At 45.7% G+C, this 18,636-nt stretch overlaps 1 protein-coding gene across 7 annotated transcripts in view; it reads right to left on the bottom strand.

Moving 5' to 3' along the window:
• LOC110497344 (endophilin-A1) overlaps positions 1-18,636 on the bottom strand; it is a 54,950-nt gene that overhangs the window by 16,423 nt on the left and 19,891 nt on the right. For all 7 annotated transcript variants that reach the window (XM_090209566.1, XM_090209570.1, XM_090209567.1 and 4 more), the window contains exon 2: positions 1,819-1,887. In XM_090209566.1, coding sequence (XP_090065692.1) covers positions 1,819-1,827 — 9 coding nt within the window. In that variant the 5' untranslated portion in view covers positions 1,828-1,887. The remainder of the gene's footprint in view (positions 1-1,818; positions 1,888-18,636) is intronic.

The raw sequence follows: 18,636 nt of genomic DNA, 5'->3' as shown, positions 1-18,636 counted from the left end.
AAGATGGAGAGAACGAGAGAAAACACAGAAGGAGGAGGAAGGCTTTGGTTCCTGTAGTATGGAGCGAGAGATAACACGCCTGGACAGAACATGAAGGGGCTTTACTCTGATGTGTGGAGGGAGAGACAACATGCCTGGACAGAATATGAAGGGGCTTTACTCTGTAGTGTGGAGGTGGAGGGAGAGACAACATGCCTGGACAGAACATGAAGGGACTTTACTCTGTAGTGTGGAGGTGGAGGGAGAGACAACATGCCTGGACAGAACATGAAGGGGCTTTACTCTGTAGTGTGGAGGTGGAGGGAGAGACAACATGCCTGGACAGAACATGAAGGGACTTTACTCTGTAGTGTGGAGGTGGAGGGAGAGACAACATGCCTGGACAGAACATGAAGGACTGTACTCTGTAGTGTGGAGGTGGAGGGGGAGACAACATGCCTGGACAGAACATGAAGGACTGTACTCTGTAGTGTGGAGGTGGAGGGAGAGACAACATGCCTGGACAGAACATGAAGGACTGTACTCTGTAGTGTGGAGGTGGAGGGGGAGACAACATGCCTGGACAGAACATGAAGGACTGTACTCTGTAGTGTGGAGGTGGAGGGGGAGACAACATGCCTGGACAGAACATGAAGGGGCTTTACTCTGTAGTGTGGAGGTGGAGGGAGAGACAACATGCCTGGACAGAACATGAAGGACTGTACTCTGTAGTGTGGAGGTGGAGGGGGAGACTACACACAAAGCTGACAGCTGGTGAAGATTGCTTTTGTGTTCCCACTTGATGCTGGTCAGATATGCCAGCTCTCTGCCTTCTTCAACACAGACCTCACACTACTATTCGCCAGAGCCCTATATTTAAATGCATGGCTCTGCTATACACTCCTCAGCCTCCCCAGCTGTCTAGAATAAGACACTGCACTACAGAATGATGGTTTTGGCTTGGTCTCTCCCCAATCACAATGCACGCACACTTAATTTTCCCACTTTCTAGAAGCAATTTCATAAGAATTTTTCCAAGGCATTTAAATTGAGATAAATGTCTCTCTTTTATTGAAAAAAAGTAAATGTGCAGTGCACCGCACAAGGTAATACAATAGGACTATGAGAGTGGTGAGGATATAGTTTCTAACACAAATGAACAAGGCTTGGGAGAATGGGCTCATTCATCACAACATTGTAATATTGAAGAAGAAAGAGGATTCTTAGAGAAATAGAAAGAGGATTCTTAGAGAAATAGAAAGAGGATTCTTAGAGAAATAGAAAGAGGATTCTTAGAGAAATAGAAAGAGGATTCTTAGAGAAATAGAAAGAGGATTCTTAGAGAAATATTCTTAGAGAAATATTCTTAGATAAATAGAGAGGATTCTTAGAGAAATATTCTTAGAGAAATAGAGAGGATTCTTAGAGAAATAGAAAGAGAGGATTCTTAGAGAAATAGAAAGAGGATTCTTAGAGAAATAGAAAGAGGATTCTTAGAGAAATAGAAAGAGAGGATTCTTAGAGAAATAGAAAGAGGATTCTTAGAGAAATAGAAAGAGGATTCTTAGAGAAATAGAAAGAGAGGATTCTTAGAGAAATAGAAAGAGAGGATTCTTAGAGAAATAGAAAGAGAGGATTCTTAGAGAAATAGAAAGAGAGGATTCTTAGAGAAATAGAAAGAGAGGATTCTTAGAGAAATAGAAAGAGGATTCTTAGAGAAATAGAAAGAGGATTCTTAGAGAAATAGAAAGAGAGGATTCTTAGAGAAATAGAAAGAGAGGATTCTTAGAGAAATAGAAAGAGAGGATTCTTAGAGAAATAGAAAGAGAGAATTCTTGCCTTCTCCATTTCAGTGAAGTCATCATCATGTTTAGTCCCCTCTGCTCCCCCAACCTTCTCACTCACCCTCTGCAAGAAGACACAAAAACATGTCAAGGTTAATATAATTTAAAAGCTTTCTGCACCTCAAGAAAGACGATAGATGAATGTAACAAAGGTGGAATCAAATGTTAAAGATACCAAAACCAGAATACGGCAAATTCATTTTTATTTCAGTCAATATAGCTTCCATGTTGGACACTGAAATGGAAAACTCCCCAGGGTGTACAATTCAATTCACAACTCATTTCATTATTAATCAAGCCTTACTATTCAAGTAGCTGGACAAAAGCACATTCATTTCATTTTCAGCTACCTTTGTAATCAGCCAGTCTCTCAAAACATGCAGTGAATAAATTCCAGACATTGAACTATTTGAACAGAAATCGTTCTCCTAGCTACAGTTATTTACCCTCCTGGTTACCCCCCTCCTGTTGTTTTGTGTTGCGTCTATATGAGCCAGTGTCTTGCATGTTGTTGCTGTCTCATGTCTGCTCTGTCATCAGTGTACACTAACACTAAGGTTGTGACCCCTGTTCATATTCTAATTAAAATGACACTACAAAGAGAAACATATCAGATTAACCTTGTCAGTTTACAGTTCCACACACACACGAAAAATACCATCTCGTTAGAGGAGCGGTCTTATTCAAGGCTTTGTGATATAAAGTCAGTCACCACAACCACAGCCTGTGACATAACCTGGTGCCCAGGAGGCCTACAATCTGACACATCCAGGCCAGACGAGCAGCTCACAGAGGGCAGGATGAGAGATGAGAGGGAATTAAGGAGAAGTCAATTTTGTGACTGAAGGATCAATTGCTGTGAGCAAGCTTGTTTAGGGAGAGTGGGAATTTGCAGTGCTCCTACGAGACTGTATCATACCAGATGGAAAATGACTAACAAGATAGAAAGATTACTAGAGAGAGACGGTGATATGACTTGTATTAAGTAAGGAACTAATTCATTGAAGGCACAAGGGCTCTAAAAATCAGCTTTTATCCTACTCATGATGAGATGGTGAAAATGACACTAAATTCCTCCTGCTATGCAGAGAACACGCACAGAGACAGAGGAAGTGAGGAAAGACCTTCTCCTGTCATCAGTTTCTGCTTAACATCACTCAGAAATCTTTAAGTCCTCCGTGAAACAGTTGCCAGTTGTTGCCATGGAGACAGGCATCTGCCTGGTTCGGCTCGTTGGCTATGTGTCTCCTGCACCCAAATCTCTCCCCCTTCCCCACTCCTTCCCCCACTCCCGTTTCCTCTCCCCCTTCCCCACTCCTTCCCCCACTCCCGTTTCCTCTCCCCCTTCCCCCACTCCCGTTTCCTCTCCCCCTTCCCCACTCCTTCCCCCACTCCCGTTTCCTCTCCCCCTTCCCCCACTCCCGTTTCCTCTCCCCCTTCCCCACTCCTTCCCCCACTCCCGTTTCCTCTCCCCCTTCTCCACTCCTTCCCCCACTCCCGTTTCCTCTCCTCCTTCCCCACTCCTTCCCCCACTCCCGTTTCCTCTCCTCCTTCCCCACTCCTTCCCCCACTCCCGTTTCCTCTCCCCCTTCCCCACTCCTTCCCCCACTCCCGTTTCCTCTCCCCCTTCCCCCACTCCCGTTTCCTCTCCCCCTTCCCCACTCCTTCCCCCACTCCCGTTTCCTCTCCCCCTTCCCCCACTCCCGTTTCCTCTCCCCCTTCCCCACTCCTTCCCCCACTCCCGTTTCCTCTCCCCCTTCTCCACTCCTTCCCCCACTCCCGTTTCCTCTCCCCCTTCTCCACTCCTTCCCCCACTCCCGTTTCCTCTCCTCCTTCCCCACTCCTTCCCCCACTCCCGTCTCCACTCCCCCTTCCCCACTCCTGTCTCCTCTCCCCCTTCCCCACTCCTTCCCCCACTCCTGTTTCCTCTCCCCCTTCCCCACTCCTTCCCCCACTCCAGTTTCCTCTCCCGCTGCTACTTCCTGGAATACCAGACACAACGATCAAAGGCCAAACCCAGGAGAGACAGGGAGGGAGGAAGAGAGAGAGAGAGCCTCCGACTCTTTCGCAGTGCGGTTGTGTCATCATCATCTCCGGATAGAGGACAGTGATGCTGACAGTGATGCCAGCCCAGTGACGCTGTGAGTCCTAAAATGGAGGTCAATGATATGTAATAATATGCGGCAGTGTGTCACATCACGGAGGCTGAGAGCAGGGTACAGACAGGGCGGGCATCAGAACATTAAGCCCTCCATAACAGGGCATTTGTGTGTGGGTGTGTGTGTGTGTACGCGTCAAGCCAGACAGACATCATGTACCAATCTCATATTTCATTACTACAAGGACAATCCTACAACACGATTCACAGAACATCACCAATTCAATCATGGTCAGAACAACATTGGCCGACCCTTGTCAGACATTTTGCAAATCTATTGGAGTTTAGGGCTTTTAAGATAGAAAAGTTGATTTCGGCAGAGAGCGAGAGCGAGAAAGAAAGGAGAGAAAGTGAGAGACAGAAAGAGAGCGAAAAAGAAAGGAGAGAAAGTGAGAGACAGAAAGAGAGCGAGAGAGACGCCACTTGCATTTCTCCACAGGACTATAAATAGATGAAGTAACTCTGTATCTTAATGCATTCCTCCTTAACTACGTCATGTACCGTATTGAGAGGTATCACAAGACGGGATACAGATATGGTGTGTGTATGGATTGTCTGCCACCCCAGTGCTGTGACTACCCATGACTGCACATTGCAGCCTTCATCGCTTCCCCTGCTAGACACACACACACACAAAAAGCAGATAATCAAATGTTCCCCTCGATAGAAACATCCCGTTGATTGAAATATCAGTTAAGCACACATTGGGAGCACACACTGACAGATGGTTAATGGAGATCGGCATACGACGTCGGTGTGTGTCCAAACCCAACTCATGAAGTATTTATGAATAAGATGCAGGGGAGAGGAGACACGGGAAATGGAGCACAGCTTTAGCTAACAGTGACTGGCACAATAGGGGCTCTGCCCGGCAAAGCAGGAAGTCTGGCCGTTAGAACCTAATTAGATGAAAAGCGACTAAATCACGCAGAACCAATGAGGACCCATTGCTTCTCTAAGGAGACACGGTAATGTTTCTATGTCAGTGGGCTGGAGAAACGGTGTATACTGTCTGCTTGTGTCCCCGTCACTGCAACACTTTCCTGATCTACACTGTAGAATGGAGTGTCTGCTGCAGGACAGAGCCAAAATGGAGGATGGTGTGCAAGTGGCCCTGACCCAAGATAGCACTTGGCAAGGATAGGGGACGGCTGGAGTGCCCCTGAGAGAAGAGGTGAATATATGTGAGAGAGAGAGAGAGACAGAGAGAGAGACAGAGAGAGAGACAGAGAGACAGAGAGACAGAGAGACAGAGAGACAGAGAGAGAGAGAGAGACAGAGAGAGAGAGACAGAGACAGAGAGAGAGAGAGAGACAGAGAGAGAGAGACAGAGAGAGAGAGACAGAGAGAGAGAGACAGAGAGAGAGAGAGAGAGAAAGACGGGATAATTAGAGAGATAGGAGAAAGAGGGAGAGACAAAACAAACATAGGTAGTGTTATCAGTACTAAGAGATCCAGAGGTGGAGAACAGAGAAAAAAGAGGAACAGAGAATTAGAGGAAACGAAAAGGCATGTTGGGGTGAGGGACATACAGTAAGAACACCAGGAAATGGAATGAAGTGGAGCTAGTCGATGCAGATTTGAAACATCAGATTTTAAACCTACATCTAACCTTAACGCACTGCTAACCCTAAATTAAGACTAAAAAGTATTTCTTGTTTTCAGGAATTTTTACAATATAGACAATTTTGACATTGCAGCTGGCCTATCTGAGGGGAAATCGCTCAGTTCTACCTCCTGGACAAAATCATGACAGTAAACGTGACAAAAGCCTGAAATGAACACGAGAGCCAATGACTTAATGCTGTCAGTTATGCGAATAGTGGCCTTGAAGCAGTCACCTGGAGGTGCAAGCAGTGACGTCACTAGTGACTGTAGTGTTGTGGACAGGACTTCACACAGTGAGCACACAGAACAGGTAAAAGTACACACAACTGACTCACAGCACCCCAGGGCATAGCAGCATGACATACTGTTGAATAGCTTCCACAGGAATCTCTGGGCATTGTTGTTCTCAACGGAGTTCAAGATGCACAATATTCCCCTGGAGGGTGAATCCTAACATCCACTTCAGTCTATATTTGTTTTACTTCGTCGCCCATTGATCTCAATACATGACTAAGTGAAAGAGGAAGTTAGGATTTACCCCGATATTTATAGAAACTCTGCCAAGTCAAGTATGTTTGGTTCAATGGAGGACACCTCGGCTCATCTGCCACCTGATATATCCTCCCCATTCGTGTTACATCATCACTGTGGGTCAAACAGACTGGCATGACTTTGTTTACCTTCTGACCAGGGCAGGGACATCCGATGCTTAATTAGATGAGTGTCCAGATTCTCAGACACCGCCTAGTCCTAGACTAAAGAGTTACAATATTTAAACTGAGAGTTTCCATTGAAAAGGCTTTTTAGTCCAGGCTTACTGTGTGTCTGGGAAACTAGCCCCTAGGGGTGCATCTCCATCGTCTAAAGTTGCTTCCTCTCCCTCACCTGTATTGATCTGACAACACAGGCGCGGTAGACGCCACTTAGGAATGGGTGCTTCTGGGAATTTATTTACACCAGTCCAATTCTGTAAAATCAGCTGCAGATGGAGAAAAGGAGAATTTTAATTCACTTGATTCACCTACATGAATGAAATGGATTTGATTCCAGATTGCAGTTGATGAATATGGTACTGGGTAGTGTGTATGCCCTACTATGCTGTTGGGGATATATTGTATTGTTCTCATAGTCACTCACTGCTGTAGATATTGGGACAGCTGCATTGTACTGTACCACATGAGTGAGCACCCACAGTAATGTAATCACTGAAAGCTCAGGGACAAACCCATATCAATACATCTCCCGTCACAAATAAGTAAAACCCTTTTCTCCTCAACAGTTCATTTCATCTGACTGTGCGCTCAGGTGGTGAAAGGCAGGGAGGTTGTTTTTCTAGCAGGGATTTTTAGTTGAAGCTCCATTCTGGGCTTTGGGTTCTTCAGAGTTAATAAATGATGGTTGAAGGAATGGTTATGAATGAAGTAGAATTATTATTATGATTCGTTCATATGAATTGCTGCTTTTCTTAACTTGAAAAAGAGATGTCAATCTCACTGTGACTTACCTGGTTGAAAAAAACAATATGAAGAATGGTTATATACAACAAGCGCTTATAACCTAAACAATTAAAGAGTATTTACCTGAATGTCAGCACCAGAAAGCACCATTAGTCTACTAGAGGTTAGAGGGACTCATTCCCCCCCCCCCCCCCCCAATAAACTAAACGCCTCGGAGGCTCAAAACAGCCGATAGTAATTAGCCCACAGAGTGGTGACATCGCATGCCCCCTCCTGTGACCTTTAGAACTGTCACCCGCTCCAATGGGTGACAGAGTGAGGGAGGGAGGGACCTTTCCTTCAGGCATCAACACCCTTTTTTCCCTACACCACCCTCTCTTTTCAAGGTGAAACAACATTCCAACAACAAAATCCCATTTAGTCGTTTCACAAGAGTGTTTTCTTCAACAAAGCTCAGGGCCAGATGTTAATCCAACACGCTTGTGTCTTTCTCCGAGAAATGACACGCTCTCATTTAAAACTATACTGATACAATAGACCCAGAAGATCCTTTGTTTCATTTTAAAAGCGTCTTTGAGACCCTTCGTGTAATGAAAAGCGCTATATAAATTAAACATATGATTATGATTATTATTAACACCCAAAGAAACCAAAACAACTGTTAACCCCTCCAGAGTGGATCAAGCTCCATTGTTCCACTGTGTAAATTAAATAACAGATGAGAGAGAGAGACAGAGAGAGAGAGAGAGAGAGAGAGAGACAGAGAGAGAGACAGAGAGAGAGACAGAGAGACAGAGAGAGAGACAGAGAGAGAGATAGAGACAGAGACAGAGACAGAGAGGGAGACAGAGAGACAGAGAGAGAGATAGAGACAGATAGAGACAGAGACAGAGACAGAGAGAGAGACAGAGAGAGAGACAGAGAGAGAGAGAGAGACAGAGAGACAGAGAGAGAGAGACAGAGAGAGAGACAGAGAGAGAGACAGAGAGAGAGACAGAGAGACAGAGAGAGAGACAGAGAGAGAGATAGAGACAGAGACAGAGACAGAGAGGGAGACAGAGAGACAGAGAGAGAGATAGAGACAGATAGAGACAGAGACAGAGACAGAGAGAGAGACAGAGAGAGAGACAGAGAGAGAGACAGAGAGAGAGACAGAGAGAGAGACAGAGAGAGAGAGAGAGAGAGAGACAGAGAGAGAGAGACAGAGACAGACAGAGAGAGCACTCAGCCAATTCATTCTACTGTGTGCCCACTGAGACGGTCTCCCTTCTGCAGCGCTCCAGCACATCCACTTCCTCCTCTATAAATACACACCCAGACAGTCAGATTACTAGAAAGGCTGCTGGCCTGGCCACCATGTGAGAGTGTTAAGCTCAAGGCCCAGTGTCCTGCATATAAGTCCATCAATAGGTGTGGCAAAACAAACATCCTGGATGAAATCCTCATACACAGTAAGATCTTAAGAGAGGAGAGGATGCTTGGTGTGTGCTCTCACACTACCAGTCAATCCAACAGCAGTGGTGGAAGCTACCCTTAACCACAGATCTAGGATCAGATTCCCTACTCCCAATTCTAACCATTACACACTAACCAATTGTTAGGTTCTGAACGAGTAAAAAAATCACGGACGACTAGAAAAAGCTCAAAGCAAGTTTATTCAAGCCACTGGGTGCTTCAGCTGCAAACACAACATACAAGTCACACAAACACATCTTTCTACCTCCCTACTAGGAGTCGTCATCTCCTTGTCTAAGATAGACACTCCTGTTGTTGTTAGGCAGAAACGCAGTAGGTTCCTCTTACTGATATTGTCATGGCCCTGCTTAAGTCTAGGACCCTCATGGGTGTGGAAGTGTGTGTGTGTGTGTGTGTGTGTGTGTGTGTGAGAGAGAGAGACAGGACGGTAATCAGATGTTCTTCTAGTTCCTCTTTACCCCTTTTGTACATGTAAAGTAATTACTAAGTTCTGGTAACATGAATAAGTATATTTCAAGCTGGAATCCAACACTACCCACAGATCTAGGATCAGATTCCCTACTCCCCATAATCAACCTTAACCATTAGACACTAACCTACCCACAGATCTAGGATCAGATTCCTTCCTCCCAATAATCAACCTTAACCATTAGACACTAACCTACCCACAGATCTAGGATCAGATTCCCTACTCCCAATAATCAACCTTAACCATTAGACACTAACCTACCCACAGATCTAGGATCAGATTCCCTACTCCCAATAATCAACCTTAACCATTAGACACTAACCTACCCACAGATCTAGGATCAGATTCCCTACTCCCAATAATCAACCTTAACCTGCCCATAGACATTCCACATGTATGGACAGTATGAAGATGTGTAGATATATCACTGAATGTAGGATATGGTGTGTGTGTGTGTGTGTGTGTGTGTGTGTGTGTGTGTGTGTGTGTTCTATTATCTAATTGGAATATGTGGTGTAATTACTTTGGCTCGTGCTCTGGGTAGCAGCTCTGCCTGAAATAACCTCCTCTCCTATTTTTCCACTCTCTCTCTCCCCATTGGTGTAAATCTCTGGGCAGGGTGACAGGGATCAATGACAATCCTCAAAGATAGCCCCCACTGTACCCAAACTCCCTCTAGCCATCCATCCATCCCCTCTGTCCTCTCAGCAGTGTTCCAAAATAACACGCTACGCATCATTAGTGGGTGTTACTGTGCTATACAACATTAGCTTTAGCGCTAGGTAGCATCAGGGCCGGCAGCGTCACATGGAGCTCCATGTGAGCCACACATGGAGAGGCCACTGCTGCTGCTCCACACTCCCTTCCATCTCTCCTCCCCTCTCCTCTTCTTCCTCCCTCCATCCATCCCAGCAGATCCTCTCCTCCCTGGTTCTAATCCGGCCTGGGCACATTGAGGCCCCTGCTTTAAATACGTGTGTCAGTGGGCAGGGATTAAAAACTACAGCAGGCCAGATTAGGAGGTTATAAAGAGACTGGAGCGTCCCGGCCAGCAGCTGGGCTGGACAAAGACCTAACTGTCACTTCCTCTCAGATTTACTGCTCCTTTTCATCCCTCCTCCCTTTGTGGGGGAGAATAGAGGGGGCATGGGATCTCCCGATGTGCAATCATGGAGTAGGAGGAGGTTATTCCTCCCTTCCTCTGACTACTCTCTCATTCCACTGTCGAGCAGCATAAGCTTCAAAATATTTCCCTCTTTCCTCCCGCTCTCCCTCAGTCTCTCCTAGTCCCTCTCTACCCCACGCTCGCTCTCTCCCTCAGTCTCTCCTAGTCCCTCTCTACCCCCGCTCGCTCTCTCCCTCAGTCTCTCCTAGTCCCTCTCTACCCCACGCTCGCTCTCTCCCCCAGTCTCTCGCTCTCTGTCCAGACGGTTGAGAGGGAGGGTGGATGGGGAGATGGGTGAGGGGTATGTGACTTTGCCAAATGTTGTGGTTAGGAAAACACTTGCGTAACAATGCCCAGAAGAGCTTTCTTTCCTTCTCTCCCTCCCCCTCCACTTCCGTCTCTCCCAGTCCCCCCCCCCCCCCCACTGTATCTGTCTCTGTCCCTTTCCCTCTCCCTCCCTCTGACTCCTCCCTCACTTACTCCCTTCTCTCCCTCCCTCCCTCACTCTCGCTCGCTCTCTCCTTCTCCCCCCCAAAGTCCTTGGGGGTCTGTGTGTCCTCATCAACACTTTGGTGGGGAGAGCAGGCAGCTCTCTTCTCATGCTACGATTCAGCTCTCCTCTCTGCTGGACCGGACGGCACTGTGACTCAGCAGAAACCAAAGTACATTCATTTAGGATGCGTCCCAAATGGCACCCTATTCCCTATGGGCTCTGGTCAAAAGTAGTGCACTATAGAAGGGAATAGGGTGTCAGTTTGGATGCACACTTAGACGCGTGTCAAGAATCTACTAACACAGATATATACTGAATCGAGACAAGCAATTACAATTTAAACACAAGCTTCATCTAAATTTAGACTGATATTAATGCAATTTCAACGCAGCGGAACAACAAATCTATACCCTCATTGTCTTTCCTTCGTTTCGACCACAGACGCTCTCGCTCCAGGAAAATCATGATTGTGGTGATCCTCAAATCCCGAAGAGCACATGGGTGGTGGTCGGCCCACTCTTCCGCTTTACAGTAGTAATGATCCCAATAGCAGCAGAGACAACACAGCGGCATTGAAAGCCTGTGACGTGGACAAGACCACAGAGACAACGGATCAACACCCATCAACAGCCTCCCACCCGATGGATGACATCATCTAAGGCTGCATCCTAAAATGGCACCATACTGTTGACCAGGGAACATAGGGTCCAGGCCAAAAGTAGTACACTATATAGGGAACAGGGTGTCATTTAAGTCAGCCTACAAAAACAAGTCTTCAGCCGCTAGAGTCTAAATCCCTAATCCCAAGACAAACCTTGATTTACCTCTCGGTAAAGCAGTGCCTTCCAGCACAGGAGTAGAGCATCAGTCTTTCTATAGATCTGAGTGAGAAAGACTCCAGACATAATGTTGAATGGAGCATCCACACAGAGGAGGTCAAGCCTCATGTCCAAACCCATGTCTGGGCCTCAGGCTTTGGCAGGCTGTGCTGCGTCACCAACCCGTGTGTGTGTGTGTGTGTGTTGTGTTGTGTATAGGGCCCCTGGCTGCTCTAATCTGATCTGTAAGCCTTTGCATGGCTCTTACGTAACAGTGGGAGGATGAGTCGGCGCGCGAGGCGAGATGTGTCCATTCCTCCCCATCCATGTGCTGCTGGAGAGACAGGGGAGGGAAAGAGCACCAGCTGGCGCTGTTCGTGTGTGCGTTTGAGTACAAAAGAGATTGTGCTTTTGTACTCATAAGTGTGCAAATGTGCGTGAGTGATGACAGTACACAGACTGAGAATGTCTATGCTGTGTGCATGTCAAGGTGAGTCATGCGAGTGAGATGGATTCATTCTTATTACATTTGTGATTTCATGCTTTTGACTATGATTTGTGTACTTGTTTGACATTTTTGCTGCACTGCTAAGAGCTGGTAACACAAGCACATCGCTGCACCCACTATGACATCTGCTAAACTGTTTGATTTGATTGTGTGTGTGTGTGTGTGTGTGTGTGTGTGTGTGTGTGTGTGTGTGTGTGTGTGTGTGTGTGTGTGTGTGTGTGTAATCTAGAGGAGGAATCCAGACGTAAGAACTACCTTCATTCTCATCCCCCTATCAGAGAGAGAGAGAATTCTAATCCTGCATGCATGAGACTCGTGGCGCAGCTCATAACCCATGATGCTTTGTGAGGAATCACACGATAACTTCGACCTCATTCCTCTGGGGTCATAGTGTATGTCTCTCGCCTGACCTTCCTGCACAATAAACACTGCATCTACTATTAGTGTACACTGACTACTGTACCACTGTTGTATTATTTACCTTACAGTGGACTAACCATAAACTTGATCACAGGTGATTAACAGCGGATGACACTACCCTGGCATGCAACAAGACATTGACACGGTCTATCATTGCTGTACTCGTGTCATTCAATCAGCTAGCAATGTATTCACAATAAAATGAATTGATCAAATTTACATAAAAAACGGATGCCGATAAATTATCACGACACCTTTCCTCAATGTCATTTCCTTCATAACCAGGTATTACGTAACAGTGGGAGGATGAGTGGACTGGACTGTCTAAATAGAGGGCATTGTAATAACAGGCTGTATATTAGATATCTACAGTGGCAAGAAAAAGTATGTGAACCCGTTGGGATTACCTGGATTTCTGCATAAATTGGTCATACAATTTTACAAAAGACAAACACAGTGTGCTTAAACTAATAACACACACATTATTGTATGTTTCTTGTCTATATTGAATACATCATTTAAACATTCACAGTGTAGGTTGGAAAAAGTATGTGAACCCCTAGGCTAATGACTTCTCCGAAAGCTAATTGGAGTCAGGAGTCAGCTAACCTGGAGTCAGGAGTCAGCTAACCTGGAGTCAGGAGTCAGCTAACCTGGAGTCAGGAGTCAGCTAACCTGGAGTCAGGAGTCAGCTAACCTGGAGTCAGGAGTCAGCTAACCTGGAGTCAGGAGTCAGCTAACCTGGAGTCAGGAGTCAGCTAACCTGGAGTCAGGAGTCAGCTAACCTGGAGTCAGGAGTCAGCTAACCTGGAGTCAGGAGTCAGCTAACCTGGAGTCAGGAGTCAGCTAACCTGGAGTCAGGAGTCAGCTAACCTGGAGTCCAATCAATGAGATGAGATTGGAGATGTTGGTTAGAGCTGCCCTGCCCTTTAAAAAACACTCACTAAATGTCAGTTTGCTATTCACAAGAAGCATTGCCTGATGTGAACCATGCCTCAAACAAAAGATATCTCAGAAGATTAAGAATTGTTAACTTGCATAAAGCTGGAAAGGGTTACAAAAGTATCTCTAAAAGCCTTGATGTTCATCAGTCCACAGTAAGACAAATTGTCTATAAATGAAAAAAGTTCAACACCGTTGCTACTCTCCCTAGGAGCTGTCATCCTGCAAAGATGACTGCAAGAGCACAGTGCAGAATGCTCAATGAGGTTAAGAAGAATCCTAGTGTCAGCTAAAGACTTACAGAAATCTCTGGAACATGATAACATCTCTATTGGCGAGTCTACGATATGTAAAACACTAAACAAGAATGGTGTTCATGGGAGGACACCACAGAAGAAGCCACTGCTGTACAAAAAAAACATTGCTGCACGTCTGAAGTTCGCAAAAGAGCTCCTGGATGTTCCACAGCGCTACTGTCAAAATATTCTGTGGAGATGAAACTAAGTTGAGTTGTTTGGAAGGAACACATACCTCTGTGTGGAGAAAAAAGGCCCAGCACACCAACATCAAAACATCATCCAACTGTAAAGTATGGTGGAGGGAGCACCATAGTTTGGGGCTGCTTTGCTGCCTCATGGCCTGGACAGCTATCGTTGGCAGAAAAATGAATTCCCAACTTTATCAAGACATTTTGCAGGAGAATGTAAGGCTATCTGTCCTTCTGGAGTGGCCCAGTCGGAGTCATGACCTCAACCCGATTGAGATGCTGTGGCATGACCTCGAGAGAGCAGTTCACACCAGACATCTCAAGAATATTGCTGAACCGAAACAGTTTTGTAAAGACGAATGGTCCAAAACACCTCCTGATCGTTGTGCAGAAAACTACTGAAAACGTTTGGTTGAGGTTATTGCTGCCAAAGGTGGGTCAACCAGTTATTAAATCCAAGGATTCACATACTTTTCCCACCCTGCACTGTGAATGTTTACACGTTGTGTTCAATAAAGACATGAAAACGCATAAATGTTTGTGCGTTATTAGTGTAAACAGACTGTCTATTGCTGAGATGAAGATCAGATCAAATTGTATGACCAATTAATGCAGAAATCCAGGTAATTTACGAAGGGTTCACATACTTTTTCTTACCACTGTATATGAAGAGAATGAAAATGGAGGTATTGTCATTCCACAGCCACACATCGCATTAGAACATGTTCTCTCTCATACAGTCACCGTTCAAAGAGAAATGAGCTAAATGTGTGAATAACAGAACAATCTACTCTCTGCCTTTCTTGACTTCTCTACCTGTCATTTTCTCTCCAACTTCCTCACTTTTCTCCTCCTCTCTCAACAGCTACATGGTAGTAGGCATCTCTCTCTCTCTTTACCACTCTCTCTCTCTCATACGGCAGAAGGCGTCTCAGTCCCAGAAGGGCCCTTGGGAGTTATGTAAATGAACGTTTCTGGGCGACGACTATTCTGCCAGCACCGGATTTAGTGAGGAGGGTCCAAGGCTTTCATCCTGGTTAGAAAGCCTCGCATCATGAGGGTGGAGAAAGAGAGAGACATGAGGGTGGAGAAAGAGAGAGACATGAGGGTGGAGAAAGAGAGAGAGACATGAGGGTGGAGAAAGAGAGAGAGACATGAGGGTGGAGAAAGAGAGAGAGACATGAGGGTGGAGAAAGAGAGAGAGACATGAGGGTGGAGAAAGAGAAAGAGACATGAGGGTGGAGAAAGAGAAAGAGACATGAGGGTGGAGAAAGAGAAAGAGACATGAGGGTGGAGAAAGAGAGAGAGACATGAGGGTGGAGAAAGAGAGAGAGACATGAGGGTGGAGAAAGAGAGAGAGACATGAGGGTGGAGAAAGAGAGAGAGACATGAGGGTGGAGAAAGAGAGAGAGACATGAGGGTGGAGAAAGAGACATGAGGGTGGAGAAAGAGAAAGAGACATGAGGGTGGAGAAAGAGAAAGAGACATGAGGGTGGAGAAAGAGAGAGAGACATGAGGGTGGAGAAAGAGAGAGAGACATGAGGGTGGAGAAAGAGAGAGAGACATGAGGGTGGAGAAAGAGAGAGACATGAGGGTGGAGAAAGAGAAAGAGACATGAGGGTGGAGAAAGAGAGAGAGACATGAGGGTGGAGAAAGAGAGAGAGACATGAGGGTGGAGAAAGAGAGAGAGACATGAGGGTGGAGAAAGAGAGAGAGACATGAGGGTGGAGAAAGAGAGAGAGACATGAGGGTGGAGAAAGAGAGAGAGACATGAGGGTGGAGAAAGAGAGAGAGACATGAGGGTGGAGAAATAGAGAGAGACATGAGGGTGGAGAAATAGAGAGAGACATGAGGGTGGAGAAATAGAGAGAGACATGAGGGTGGAGATATAGAGGGAGACATGAGGGTGGAGATATAGAGAGACATGAGGGTGGAGAAATAGAGAGACATGAGGGTGGAGAAATAGAGACAAGACAAGGAGAGAAATTTGTCACGACTCGGAGGAGTGCAGAGGCTCCAGCATCCACACTACTGCTGCTGCCACGACGACCAGTGACTCACCCCTTCTCTTTTCCAGCATCGTAGTCATGCCAACAATGCATCACGAGCCCGAGCCCCAGCCTGAGCCGGAATCTCCATTTCAAAGGGGAAAAGGAATGAGAGGGATAATGACATGGAATAATGAGAGGGATTTGACTGTAGATGGCCTCGACTTCCTACGACATGACACCACGCAGGGAGATGTATTGCCCTTGAGGGGTTGTCTAATGTTATCATAATGTTGTGAGGATGTGATTAGGGTGTTAACACAGTGACTAACAGATGTCAGTGGTGATTCTGCTTATGACTCGGGGGCTTCAGGCGTGGCGTACTGGACAGAGTGTAGATACTAGCATCCGCCATCTTGTTGGTATGAATATCATAAGATCATTGGCATTAGTACTCTGCTGGGAAAAATGCTTTTCTACGAATGCGTCTATACAATCTCACAATATGTAGCCTAATTCTGTTACCATCTGGTTGATATCTCAATGATACGTTTGAATTAAACAGTAAATGCTCTCGGTCTGTTTTGATGTAACTTGACATTCAAAACCAATTCCTTTGACACAGACATTTCTTACAGCTTAAGATGCCTTTAGTGACGTGTGTGTGTCCTAATCCTTGGATCCATGAGAGGCCCATTTATCCGAAAGAAACGTGAAAAGCCTCTCCTATAACTCACTAGCTCACCCTCAGAGCGCTCCTGAATGCCCTATCTAAATACATTCAGCCTGAGCTCCAACAAGAAGGTGCATCCTCAGCGACATGTCAAAAATAATAAACCAATCATTATTTATCTAAACGGAAGACGGCAAAACAATATATATTTTTATCAATGTGATGAATTACTATACAAACAAAATCAAGACTATAATATATTTGCTCTTGTAGCACACTTCATTTCTTCATTTACAAACAGACAGACACTACAAGGCAGACTAAAACAGATTCGGTACAACTAAACTGTATTGACTGAATAGGGTTGTAAAACATCAAACTGTAGCTGGCCACATAAGAATAGAGGATACTGTCCAGATAAAACATGGGTCTGGAGCAATTTCTGTCTCGGGTGAAAGAGCTCAGATTATATGAGTCTTTGGAGGGTGTGTGTGTGTGTGTGTGTGTGTGTGTGTAGACATAAACTGTAAACACACACACCATCCAGCATCTCCGTCTCCAGTGGTTGTGGAGGCAGTAATGGCCTCTCTGGTAGGTGAATCCATCACCAGTCCTCTCTCTGTGTCAGTATGGTCTGGACGACTGGTGTATGTCAAGGGAGAAATCCCCTACCCTAACACAGTCACAAAGATCCACGACATCAATGGTGGGCCATTAGAATCCCAGCCTAGAATCCCAACCGATACGTTCCGTTTCACCTAGTAACACCAAACAGAACCTATCAGTTGGGATTCCAGGCTATTAGAAGCCCTCACCCAGACCACACAGTCACGACAAACTGACAGGATGAACACGCAAAGTCAAGAGGTCAGAGCCCCAGGTCAACGGCACCACTTGGAATCACCATTTTCACTAAGTACTTTTAATCTGCTACAGTAGAAGGTGAAACTGCTCTGTGGTGGTTTAACGACGCATGAACACTACACCACGTTTAAAATATGTAAATCTGGGAGAGAATATGTAAAGCCGAGGCCACGTAGCTAGCTGCAGTCGCTAACGTCGCTTGAGGGAAGAGTAGCGGCAGGGGACATACAAGAACCTGACTGTTACTGACAGCTTCCTATAGAGTGGTAGTATGTGGTGGGCTGTATTCATGGTGCTATAATGTACAGCTCCAGGAGGTAATACAAGGAAATATAGAGGCTATTCATTACATTCTGGAAGCAGAGGAAAGGAGGAGTGACTGTATGGTAGTTCATTCTCAGGGTCTCTCTCAGGAGCTGGTGATAAACCACCTCAGGGTCTGTAGGTATAGAGAGAGAGGGGGGGGGGGGGGGGAGCAGGGATGAAAGTGAACAAATTGATAAAATATGCTAAAAGAGAAGGAGCAGGAAGGGCTGGGTGAAAGAGGGAGAGAAAAGCGTGGGAGGAGAGAGGAAAAGTCATGGAAAGGTAGAACATAGTAGTATGTGACAGATGCTATGACAGCATGTCAATGAGGGTGGGGTAGTCAGGAGGGCTGGGGCCCAGCCAGAGGACCATGGGTTATCTCCTTCCTAGGGGCTTCTGAATCACTACAGCCTGCAGCAGGTGTCAGGTTTCAGCGAGTCATGGGGTGTATTCACTAGGAACCAAACGGAACAAAAACGGGGAGGGACCTACCTGAATGTGTCCAATAGAAACGTGTTTGCACTAATGATTACACCCATGGTTAACGGTTTCTGTTTCTTACAACTCACTGTACATGACAGTCTTTATCCTTAGCTACTTTCTTACTGCACAGTATGCACACTGCACATTAACTTAGTGATATCCTATACCACCTCTACTCTATACATTGATACGGCCATTTCTAATATTCATGGCATAAATAAAAAGGTGTTTATAAATTTGGTCTACGTTACTTGAAAAACTGTACCTTCCAGATGAATCTTATAAAACAAGATGAAAATAAATGGAGTCGAGCTCAAATGAACATTCGCTACATTTCAGTCTGATAAAGACAAATGTGAGTGGTTCCCTCTCCGTCTCACTACAGCGACAAACCATCGAGGGCAGTAGTGTTATTCACGGCTTGCCTGGGAGCTGGGAAAGACAAGCAGTCGGCTGTGGACGCCTAAATCAATACTGCAGTAGAAACCCATTCCTCAT

Source organism: Oncorhynchus mykiss, chromosome 19, assembly GCF_057628025.1.
Source record: "Oncorhynchus mykiss isolate SJ-2025 chromosome 19, ASM5762802v1, whole genome shotgun sequence".
Classification (NCBI taxonomy): Eukaryota; Metazoa; Chordata; class Actinopteri; order Salmoniformes; family Salmonidae; genus Oncorhynchus; species Oncorhynchus mykiss.
Note: the sequence above shows the minus strand (reverse complement) of the source record. Positions and strands in the feature narration are given on the sequence as shown.